The following is a 12,297-nucleotide window of genomic DNA, read 5'->3' on the forward strand; positions in this document are numbered from 1 at the left end:
ACCCATGTGTAAGAGCCATAAAGACGTCTATGTACAGCGCTCTGAACATTTTTGGCCAATACCACTTTGGCCCTAAATAGCACATCCATTTAACCAAAACATACCCTAAACATGGCAGTACGCACTTGTTCGTGCACGCGCATAAGGTGGGGCAACATAGCAGGCGCCCAGCCAACTTGGCCCAGCACTGAACTCGATGTAACTGGAAAAGGAGTCATGACTTGTGTGAGCCACACTTGGGTATTTTGTTATCAAATGCTATTCATCTATTTGCCATTATGTAGGGTCTTGTTCTGTTGATAGGCTTCTGGGTGGTAAAGGGAGGGGGTGATATCATTCCAACTTGTAGCACAGCAGTAATGAGTGACTCAAGTTAATCAGAGCGCAAGTCACATGGCTGAGGCACCTGGGAAACAAAGAACATGTCTAGCTCCACGTAACAATTATCAGGATAATAAGCCTCTTTGTATAGAAAGATATCATTCCTAATTACGTATGTTCTCTTTGTCCCTCTCTCTTTATCCAAACTCCATGTTATACCCATTCTCTACCCATAACACAGTCTCATTCTGCAGAAACCCGTCCGTTCTTTGGCCCTGCCTCTTTTTGGAGGTATGCATAAGTTTGGGCAACCCCCTTGGCAATAGCAGCCCTCGTAATAATAGGGGTAATTTACTGATCCCCTGGATGCAAGTTCTAAGCACTAAGGGGTGCAAGAGCACGCCCCAAGCACTTGTGACCAGACTAAGCAGGCCTGTCCTTACCACCTACCATAGTTGCAGCCTGTGCCCTCTGGCATTCCTTAACTTGTGCACCTGAATGGGCAGCGGGCAGGTGGGAAGAGACCTGCCCCACGCCCAGGGCCGCCATCAGGGGGGGACAAGTGTCCCGGGCCCAGGCATGAAGGGGGGCCCGGCAGTGCTGCAGTTTTGAAAAGAGCCGGGCCCCCTTGAGAGCGCCGAAATCGTGTGTGCGGCCATCCCGAACAGCCAAAATGCGGAACAGCCGAAGGACCCGTAGCCACGAAAACAGCCGAAGCAGCGAAAAGACCCGAAGTCACGAAAACAGCCGAAATTGAAGTCCTGAAGTCACGAAAGGAGGCGAAGTTGAAGTGCTGAAGTCATGAGTTCAATCCCACTGAACACAAATGTATTATTTTAATATTCTATAGGCCCCTGCCACCAATGTTTTTTTTTTTTTTAAATTTGGGGCCCCAATTTTTTTTTTACTTGTAAGGGGGGCCCTGCTACCAATGTTTTTTTTTAAAAAAAAAAAAAAACTTTGGGGCCCCAATTTTTTTTAACTTGTAAGGTAAGGGAGACCCTGGCACCATTGTTGTTTTTTTAACTTATATGGGGGCCCTGACCATCAATAGCTTTTTATAACTTGTGTGGGGGGGGTGACTTTTATAGCGCTGATGTCTGTGTGGTCTTTGGGTGGAGTGGCGGGATCTGGGGTGGGCCCCAAAAATTGTTTGTTGCCCGTGATTTCTAATGGCGGCCCTGCCCACGCCAATACAAGACTTATGTTGTCTGAAACAGAGCACAGAGACCTACAGCAATTCCTAAAGACCAGAATGTAGAAAGTCCAAAAACGGCTGATTGCAGAAGAAGATACTGCAAAATTGAGGTAAATCTCCACCCAAAAACATTTTGCATAATGAAAGAAAATTCAAATATTCCGTGGTTTTACAAATAACTAATGTAATGAAAAGTTGAGAGTTTAAGGAATCAAAGCGATACATTTTTTTTCATTGTTATACAAACATCAACAGTTTTTGGGTGTAAATATGTATATATACTGCAGGCTGGGCTAGATTCTAAGCAGTTATGCAAGAAGGCAGAGACAGTTCACTCAAGTCAGGACATGACAGAAGTAGCACGCAGGTTTGCGACATGCAGATATTATAATTATTGATGTACCGTTCAGCACAAATACTGTGAGAACCTGTGTTTTTGTTCTCTTTCTCATTACATGATTATGCCTTCACCTGTCTGTTACCTTTATGTTAATAAAGAAAATTGTGTTGCAAAACCCATTTCTGTAACCTAGAATAAGAATCTTCTGCTTTTTTTTAAACATCTGAATCTTCACTGTGTTTTTATTAACATGATGGTTCAGTTCTAGTAAAAAGTTTGCTTGCATGGAAGGTTTTACTGGTAGCTTGTTGTTAGACATCTTTAGTTACCATTACAGAAACCTAGCAACCTGATATATACAATTCTCTCTCAGTCAGTTGGGCAGGTTTGTGGGCAGGACCTTAAAGTGTCCTCCTGCTGGGTAAGCTTTTCACAGTGAATATTGTTTTGTTGTTCTGCTGCACAGGATTCATTGCAGGTAAGAGACACTTGCTGATCTATGCTGTTTAAAATAGGTTATAAGTTCCTTCACTGGGTGCTTAGTGATGTCATTTCTGCCACATGACTCAATGACCTGTATATCTTCCTTCGGCGTCGTGCTTTTATATGGTCATGGAACTTCTTGGTAACTTATAATAACTATATATATATATATATATATATATATATATATATATATATATATATATATATATATATATATATATATATATATATATATATATATAATGTACCCCCTGTATATTAAATGTATAGAGATATGATGGTCACAAGTTAAATGATCACATGAAAGTACAAGGCTAAAGACCAGGGCTGAGGCTTTTAGAGTTTTAACTTTTTAGTGATGCGCCCCCCTTGACCCATTCTGACTCTAAAGTTTTAAGCACAGAGCAAGAGGGGGGGGGGAAGCAGCCCCAGGCTTTCCCCTGCTAAAGCTTTTATACAGATCATAGAACTCTGAGGTAACAACTAATATCCTCACATTTTAGTGCTACTGAGGCAAAAAAAAAAACCTCCTGTAAATTTACAAGCAGAATTACCATTAGTATTTTCTTTTTGTAAGCAATAGCAAAGCTGACCTCTACCCTCTCTGTGACTGTATATGGCATCTTACAGCAGCCACTCACAGCATTTGCCAGAACCCACAGATTGCTAGTCTGGGACTGATTCTGAGTTAATAATTTACTGGGCAGTTCTCATGATTTAACTATAAAATGGAACAAGTTAAGCTCCCCATAGACGCGACGATTCTTCTTGCTGAACGACCGATTTTAGAGGAGTCCGACCAATCCTTCGGAATTATCGTGCAGTTAGTGGGATTCGAACGATTGCACATCTTACGATTTTTCGGCCGTCATCTGTCAGGAAATTGATCGGCCAGGTCAAAAAATCTTTGTCGGCCCCAGTGCAATCTATCTATGTTTGCAGGGCCAAGCAGGCAGCTCCCCTTTGTTTTCCTGGCAAATTGGTCTTTTTAGTTGATGGTCAATTCATACGATCGTACGATCGTTCTGAGAAAAAATCGTGGTCTCACGATGAGGATCGGATCTTTGAAAAATCTCAACATCTATGGCCAGCTTAACACATCTGTCATCATCTTCAATTAAATCTGGTACCATGACCTTAATGATCCAACTTAATTCAGTTAACTATGTAACTTATACCTACATTTATTCTGTACTTTTAATTTATGTTTTGCATCTTTATGCCATTCAACCTTTAGTGTAAGTTTTCATTCATAGTTAGCTGCTTTCGACCTAAAGCTCCTGTGCAAAGGATAACTGAGTGAACACTTTTTTTTTCTCATCTAATGGCCAATATGCAGTGTAGAATTCACATATAATACACAAAAGCCATGAATATCTTGTAAATGATATCCTTATAAACGGTGAGTTCTGATGTCATCAGTTATAAACGGTGAGTTCTGATGTCATTTCTGTCACATGACTCACTAAAATTTGTGTATTATAATGAATAAAGTACCCCCAGTTGCAAAATATGAGGATATTAGAAGTTACCTCGGAGTTCCATGACCTGTATAAAAACACTCGGCCTTCGGCCTCGTGTTTTTATATGATCATGAAACTCCTCGGTAACTTATAATATCCTTATATTTTACAAGAGGGGGTACTTTATTCACTATATAATGAGGGCCCTTAGTGTGACAAGTACATATGTTTGGGTAAAGTATGTTACTAATTTTTGTTTATTTGACTATTTTTACATAGACCATATTTGATCACTGGCAATTGTATTCTCTATCTTAGTCACATCAGTATGTTTAACTTTGTAGGCTTGAAATTCCACATGAACCTTTCCAGGAACACTAAATATGTCTCCTGGTAGCATTAAGGATACAGTAACCCTTTTTGTCTCTCCAACATGTATTCCTTCTTGTGCATTTGCATCTTTCCATCCTGTGGCTCAGACTTTTATATCTCTCTCTTATAGATATGCCTCCAAAGCAAAAGGGAAAAGCTCAAAAGAAAAAGGGGAAGAAAACAAAGAATGGAACAAGTAAGATAAATGAGACTCTTTCTTTATAGATTTCAAGTCTATGTAGTGCAGTTGTTAAATCTTCTGCTTGGATTTTCGCCATTATCCTGACAGATTTTCTTTTCTCCTCAGGCTCAGTGGAGGAACAGTTTCGCAAGGCATTGTTGGAAGTTGAAGTTTTACAGGATCACTTGGGTAACAAAAAAGGAGAAAGATTCTGGCCTCGGGAGTGACTTTTAAGGGTTATATTTTATATAAGAGGTGAAAATAGTGTTTGCCAGGGAGAATTTTCAAACATCGTGTGTATAGAATCTTTTTAAGACTTGTTAATCAAGGGGTGAAAATGAGAGTTTACAATTCAACAAACTCTCCCCTAAAATCCTGTGCAAGTGAAATGACTCAGTGGTGAACTATAGTGAGTTTTGTTTTCACCCTATGAGACCCTAAGAGTTTAGCATTACAGTGAGGTATTTTGTTTTATATTTATGTGTATGTGTATAGAAGTAAAAAACAGTCAGATCAGATCAGGCTATTAACAAGGCCCCCAACATGAAACAATACAAAGAAAGCAAGTTTATTTACCAAGCAATAGAAAGTTATTCTAATTTTTGTGCTGGTGGTATAGGCAAATACAATGTTTAATATCAGGGTTTTTTAATCTCCCTGTGTTACCTGATGAAGTAAGGTTGAATGTAGTTGCAAAAGTGCTCAGAGAAACATTCTGAATAAAATTACATACATTATTTTTAAGGGATATTGACACAAATAATAGACAATTTTAGTAGTTCAGTGCCATGCCTACAAAGCAATATTCACGGAAAGGCAATTTTGTTACATTTCCAGGGCTGAAGGAGCCCAAAACTGAAGCAGCGATACCCTATTGCAGGTCTCTAAAAAATAAATAACATAAAACTGTTTACATGTAAAGAGTTATATAAATAAAGCCTTGTTAGGAAATATATATATATATATATATATTAAGCACTAATCTCCACCCTCTGGTTTATATGAGGCACTGTGCACACACACAGACCAATGGTACATACATTTTCTTTTGGTATAGTGTTCCTCTAACCCAAATGAAACAAAGAGAACCAGAAGTTAAATGGGAAACTATACCCCAAACAGTGTAGGTCTCTATAAAATATATTGCATGAAACAGCTTATGTAAAACCCTGGTCATTAAAATAAACTATTTGCATAATAATATACTATTTAGCAGTATGTGCCATTGGGTAATCCTAAATAGAAAAGAACTAAGGGCTACCCCCTGGGATCATACAATTTACGTGCACACAGAGTAACCAAGGGCACACATACATGTTAGGTCACAACAGTCAGGCTGAGAGGCTTGGGTGTTGTGTTGACTTGAGTGCTGTGAGACCTTGTTTCAGTAATTTACCAATCATTCTGTCCCAGCAATTGCTCTTTTCTTTCTGCTGAGCATTTTTGGTCATATGATTCTCCTTTCTGGCAGCTCTACGCAGGCAAGTAACACGGCGAACTCAGGAACACAAAGAGGAGCTGCGTGCAAAATTGCAGGACCTGCAGGGAGACCTGCATGAGGAGAAAGATGAGAAACATGCTATTTACAGTGGTAAGAAAAATATTCCTCTGGGATAGAAGCAGAAACCAACAAGAATTTGGCTTTAAAAAAGCCATTTTGGGACTAATAAACCAAGTATTTATGGCGGTATGTAATAAAAGGCACTAGGTTTGCAGAGGAGCAATACACCACATCAACCAATCAGCAGACAGCATTTACTGATCTTTTGTGGATCACCCCACTTTGCTTCCAGACTGCCGAAGCAGGTCTCAATGGGGATATTGTTTACGACAAATATAGAAGGAAAATGAAAAAACAACAACTGTATAATAAATGAAGAGCGCAGCTAAATTTGCTCATTTGTAATAGCCCTTACATTGGTATTGTGTATTGCTTTGTAAAGCATTTACTGCTCACTTGTTTTTCAGTTTTAATTTCAGTTAAAATTAATATTAAAATGGAAATGCCTAAAAGTATTTGTAGTTCAGAGTGGTGCTCTGTATAGAGGGCTTTAAATGTATTTATATTTATTGCTTCCATTTTTTTTCTATCACCCTTAGAGATGACTCGTCAGCAGCAGGCTTTGGAACAGCAGAGCTCAGCATCTATCCAGGCCCTGAAACAGGAGGTGGAAGAACTTAGGTTACAACTTGGTGAGAGTGGAGTGCTACAGTGTACAACAAAATGTAGACATACATAGGCATGAAAGGAATCTATCCACAATGTATGGGATCTGGGGTTTTGTTAAGGCACATGAAATGTTAGCCACAACCGCTCTGTATATGCTTTACAACTGCACCTGCAACAGTTAATGCCTCTGTTCTCAATTTACATACTTTACAATGCAATTGTGTCTGTAACACACTTAGGTGACACTCAGCAAGAACTAGAGGAGGTTCGAGAAGAATTGGAGCACACAAAATCCAAGAAAGATGCTGAAATTACACACCTGCGTGGAGAGGTGGAAAACATGGAGTCAGAATATGAGAATTTGTTGCATGTAAGTGAGCTACAGTAGGATTGACACTTCATGTGACTTGGCTATCAGGTCCTCCAGGAAACCTAAACACCCCCTTTTCAGAAATCTCCTCCTACAAGTGCTTTCACTGCAACTAGATTCTGAGTAGTCCCCATTAGAAAAATCAAATCATCCTTTCACTTCAGAAAAAAACACTGTATTGTAAAGTTGCCAGTTCAAAATCCATCATGCAGAGGTTGAACAATTTAGGTAGATAGAGAGGGTGAAATGTGAATATTGGTTCTCATTAGAGGAATAGTTGTTTGGGGTGGTAAAGCAGGATACCCATGCCAATCTCAGCATCAGAAACACTTCTTTCCCATCCTCTCTTTTCATTTCACTCTCTGTTTTCTGTTTTTCTATTGGATTTTTCCTGTATCATTCAATTACCCTCCTGGGATTTCACTTTAGAGTCTTTAGCACTGATTAATATAACTTGCTAAGTATATTTATGTGTTCCTAGGTTTAGGAATCTCAAACAAGATTTACAGTGATAAGCAGTATCTTTGTTTACATGTATTTTATGCCATTCTTAATAAGGTGGTCACTGGCACCATTTGAATGGCTTCAGAATATGTACTAAACATTGCCTACAATGACAGCCTAATATCTAGCTACAGTTTTCTTACCTTGGCAGCTTATAAGGGGGTGCACAAGGTACTGTACAATTTCCAGTATTCCCAATTACCCCAACAACCCATGCTGTAATAGCTGAAAGGCTGCAGGTTGGACATACCTCAGTTTTATACCTATTATATCTGTCAGTTATTACACAGTGTCATCACATAGTGATGGGTGATTTCACATAGGATATTTTCTTCCCCCTGACGTTGACTCTCTCTGTATCTGGAAAAGTCAACTGGCCAACTGCACTTGTGCTTTTAAATGGTTGTATGTCTAATGTCACTCTATATGTGCCTAGAAATAATTTTCAGATATTAACATCTGATACATGCATTAGTACTAGGGTTTCCACCTGGCTGGCATTTTACCGGCCTGCCCGGTAAAAATTATCGTTGATCCAAATGTTATTAATAGGGAAAAAAGATGAAAATATAGGAAGGCCAGTATTTTTTTCCAGAAAAGGTGGCAACCCTTATTAGTACTCTGTAATAAGGTGAAGGTAAAACCTTGCTCATTTAACACAGCATGTTAACTATCAGAGTTGATGGGAAAGAAGTAATAATGTGACTCCGGTTGCCCCCCTGTGTAGTTTGCAAACTAAACAGCTGAAGTACTCAGTAAACCAATGCTTGGTCATATCTAGTGAATTAAAATAGGTCAATTAAGGAAAGGTGAAAGATTATTATGCAGATAAAATATAAATCTATAAAAAAAATAAAGACCAACTGAAAAGTTGCTCAGAATTAGCCATTTTATGAAATTAAGAGTTAACTTAAAGGTGAATCACCTCTTTAAAAAATGAGGATTATTGCACAAAAGATATAATTTTCTGCTTCGTGTTTCACCTATTTCCTATTCCTCTACCTCTCCGTGTTTCACGTGGTCACGAGGATCAATTATCATTAATGGAAATGTTTTAATTGAGTAGCCACTACTTGCTATTACTGTTAAATAAAAGGATATGATTTACTGATAACCTCAGTTCATGTGTGCACTGCCATTAGAATCACTTGTGGGTGTAATCTGATTATAGATTCTATTGAGACATCTTGATTTTTTAATATCTTTGTCATATCTGTCTGGGGTCTTTGACTTGAGAACTTTCCCTTTATCTAAGTTCTTATCTGTGTGTGTGTTTCCTATTTCTTGTACATTTTTCATCCTGAGTTTATTCATACTGTTCTGCCTTTTAATGCTGGTTTCAGTGGACTTTTCTCCATGTTGATCCCCACATTTTCTATTTTTGGGTGGCGGGTTGGAATTTTTGTAAGTTTCTCTCCTTAAAGGGGACCCGTCACCCAAAAAAAATTGTTCAAAATCCTATTTTATCACATTAGTCAAGCGAAATGAACTTTAATTACACTATATAAATTATTTGAATCTTGTTTACTTTAGTCTGGGAATTCAAAATGATAGCAAGTAGGCAGCAGCCATTTTGTGGACACTGTTATTAAGACAAGTTTTGCTTCATCTCAGAATCTTGTTTGTGCACCAGAATAGGGGACCTGATATTCATCCCCATGTCCTGGCTACACAATTAAATGGTTAAGAGAACGGGGGAATGTGGGGAGAGCAGTGACATCTAGGAAGTACTGAATGGAAAGTGAAAGTAATTGCCTGCCCCGCCTCTATGCCCAGGGCATAGAGGAGGGGCAGACAATATTTGATTGACAGCTAAGATTTTTAAATGAGCTTAAAACAGCAATGAATGCTTTAATAAAAAATAGAAATTGGATTTCATGTTTAATTTGAAAAGGACTTTTATTATACAGATTTGTGTGTCTGGGTGACAGGTCCACTTTAAACCTTTTCCCATTTTTTGCATCTCATTGTGTAAAAGTTACGTATTCCTCCTGCCTTTGATATTCCTTCTGCGACTTTCATTGCATCTATCTTTTATATGTATTTTTGGGAATTTATTATACATCCTTTCTATGCTATTAGGAATGCTTAAATATGCACAATAACATACATTTTATCAGTAAATGTTTCACCCAGACATACAAAGTTGTATAATAAAAGTTGTTTTCAAATTCAACACAAAAGCCAAATTATTTTTTATATGCCTGTTATAAAGGTATTAAACATGTCAGCTTTCAATCATATATTGCCTATCCCCACCTCTATGCCTCAGGCAGGCAATTACTTTTACTTTCCAGTATACACTTCCTAGATGTCACTGCACTCCTTTTTTTCCCTCACATCTATAATTGTGTAGCCTTTGCATGGGAATAGGCATTAGGTCCCCCATTCCGGTGCATACACTAGATTTTTGGATGATGCTTGTCTTAAGAAAAGTGCCCACAAAATAGCATCTGCTGTGGTGAGTTCCAGAACTGAAGTAAACATATATATTGTATATACCGTAAAGTTTATTTTGCTTGACAAACCAAATAGAAAATGTTGAATTATTTCTTAGGGTGACAGGACCCACTTAATATATACAGTATATATATATATATATATATATATATATATATATATATATATATATATATATATATATATATATATATATATATATATATATATATATATATATATATATATATATAGACAAATACAAGATTCCTCTGCACTCAACCCATTATCAATATATTTAAGACAGAGACATTTTGTGCATACTGCTACTGAAAAATGCCTTACCCTTTAAACAAAACAGGGATTGTTTGTCCATATATTGCAATATATTTAAGCTGGCCAACTACGTCAAAGTCATCCCATATCTGGCCAGTCCTATGCTCAATTTTCATCTGATTCATTAAGAATTCTATGGTTTAATTATACATTTTATAAAAGGGACGAATACGTTTTACCTGCAACTTACTTGCTGCTTTCAAAGTAAAACTCCCAAACTTGGCTGCCCTTTTATTAGACACCAGTGTCTAATAAATATATATATTTATATTTATATAGAGGTATGCGATACCTCTTATTGTGACAATATTTTGCATAGATCAGTATACCTCCATGTCTGGTTGCACCCTCTTTTCAAATACATTTATTTTGATTAAATAATATTATAGTTACCTTGAGGGTTTTACCTTGATATGGGTTTGAGGGCTTTTGTTGTGACTAAATCGAGTGCCTTTGTTTTTGAAAATATATATTTTCTTCTACTAAAACATGGGGCCAAAAAAATCACATTAAAGGACATGTAAACCCCCGCCACAAAAATGTAATCAGTGAACAGCCTCTTTGAAATCTTTAGATAACTCCCACTCTGGTTGTTAATAGGTTAACAATATGGCTGCAGCATCCCCTTAATCACTTAGAAATCCTTCTCCTCCTCTAACCAACTCGGCCCCCTCCCTCAGGAATTTGCATTGACTCTTGATTTATGAGCATGCTCAATTCTTCTCAGCTCAGATTACTAAACACATCCTCCAGTCTACCAGTCAATGTAGATATAGCATTACTGTTTCCCATAGAAACTTTAGCTGTCTGATCCTATTTTTTTCTCCTAACCAACTCTGCTGAGCTCATCTTAACCATTACAGTGCTCAATCCATGTAGAATTTTTTATCAAAGTATGCTGTGCCTGTGTAAACCTGCATTCTGCACTGCATGAACTTTACAGCATACGTGTCTCAATGTTACTGATGATGTGTCAGAGGGAAAATGGCCGCCGGGTGAAAGCTGCTATTTATTTTAGGTAAATGTGATGGCGCTGTCAAATGGAGGTGGTATATGTAGTACAAATTATGTGGCTTGGGTGGGGAAATTTAGGATTTGCATGTCCTTTAATCACTCTTTGTATGTGTGCAGTGCTGGACACATTGGTACCAGCATCACTATGTATTAATAAGCCTAAGAATGCTGAAGGTATGTTGCTAGATCAATTTTCTTCTTTCTGTCCTAGTCCTGCCTGGATCATCTACTTTCAAAGCTCAGTGGGGCAGAACTGCAGTGGAAGGATCAGGCCTTGTCTATCCATCAACAACACAAACAGATGTTACAGGACTATGGATTAAACCCTCTCGACTTCTAATGATTTAGATAAAACAATAGATATTATGGAATTACCACCATATGAGGACGTGCAGTTACAGAACGGTGAGGTCAAGTGGTTCAGAATACACTGGTGTGGGGTAGTTATCTATGGAGCAAGGTGGTAGGCCAAAGTAGACTTTGTCAGCTGAATGGAAATATGAGTGGGGTTTATTAGAGTGGTCTGCTCTGACCTAAAAATGTAGTCGATCAGGTACCTTTGTCAAAGTATGAGTGGGTCCTCCACAGCTGATTTAGAATTGGGAGGACTCTTCAAGTCCAAGAATTTACCAGCCTGACAATAAAAAAACATCTTCATAATGGACTGAAGAAGTTTCTTCTGTTGTAGAAATAAAGTAGGTCATTCCAAAGCTTATGATGGATTATTGATGATGTATTTTATAGTGTACCTTTGTCAAATGACTGCATGTACCAAACACAGCAGAAAACTAAAAACAAAATCTTTAAAAAAGACTGCATCTTCAATATCTTCATTTTTTAATACTAAGGGAATAGTTCATTTGTGCTTTATTGTTTTCTTTCATAGATTCCTTATGTGGCGAATTTATACTTGGGTATACCTGTTGGGCTCACATTCAATCTGTTTCAGTCATTTTAAAATACAAATTTGATTTTTAATTTGGTTCATTATTCAGTGGAATGTTTTGTGAAGGATTTGGTATTTGGTATTTTGCAAGCAAAGCGCTTGTTACCAGCAGCAAAATTCCTTTATAAAGCAGTGGTGTACTCCTGGGTATCCTCCC

At 37.8% G+C, this 12,297-nt stretch overlaps 1 protein-coding gene across 1 annotated transcript; it reads left to right on the top strand.

Moving 5' to 3' along the window:
• The first annotated feature begins 1,475 nt into the window (after positions 1 to 1,475).
• On the top strand, positions 1,476 to 12,007 carry LOC108696434 (coiled-coil domain-containing protein 153). The gene is made up of 7 exons (XM_041569238.1): positions 1,476 to 1,629; positions 4,311 to 4,376; positions 4,488 to 4,550; positions 5,833 to 5,952; positions 6,462 to 6,554; positions 6,771 to 6,901; positions 11,406 to 12,007. The coding sequence occupies exons 2-7, from the start codon at positions 4,313 to 4,315 to the stop codon at positions 11,532 to 11,534; spliced, it is 600 nt and encodes a 199-aa protein (XP_041425172.1). The 5' UTR covers positions 1,476 to 1,629; positions 4,311 to 4,312; the 3' UTR covers positions 11,535 to 12,007.
• The last annotated feature ends 290 nt before the right edge of the window (positions 12,008 to 12,297 follow it).

This window comes from Xenopus laevis, chromosome 7L (genome assembly GCF_017654675.1).
Source record: "Xenopus laevis strain J_2021 chromosome 7L, Xenopus_laevis_v10.1, whole genome shotgun sequence".
NCBI classification, from domain to species: Eukaryota; Metazoa; Chordata; class Amphibia; order Anura; family Pipidae; genus Xenopus; species Xenopus laevis.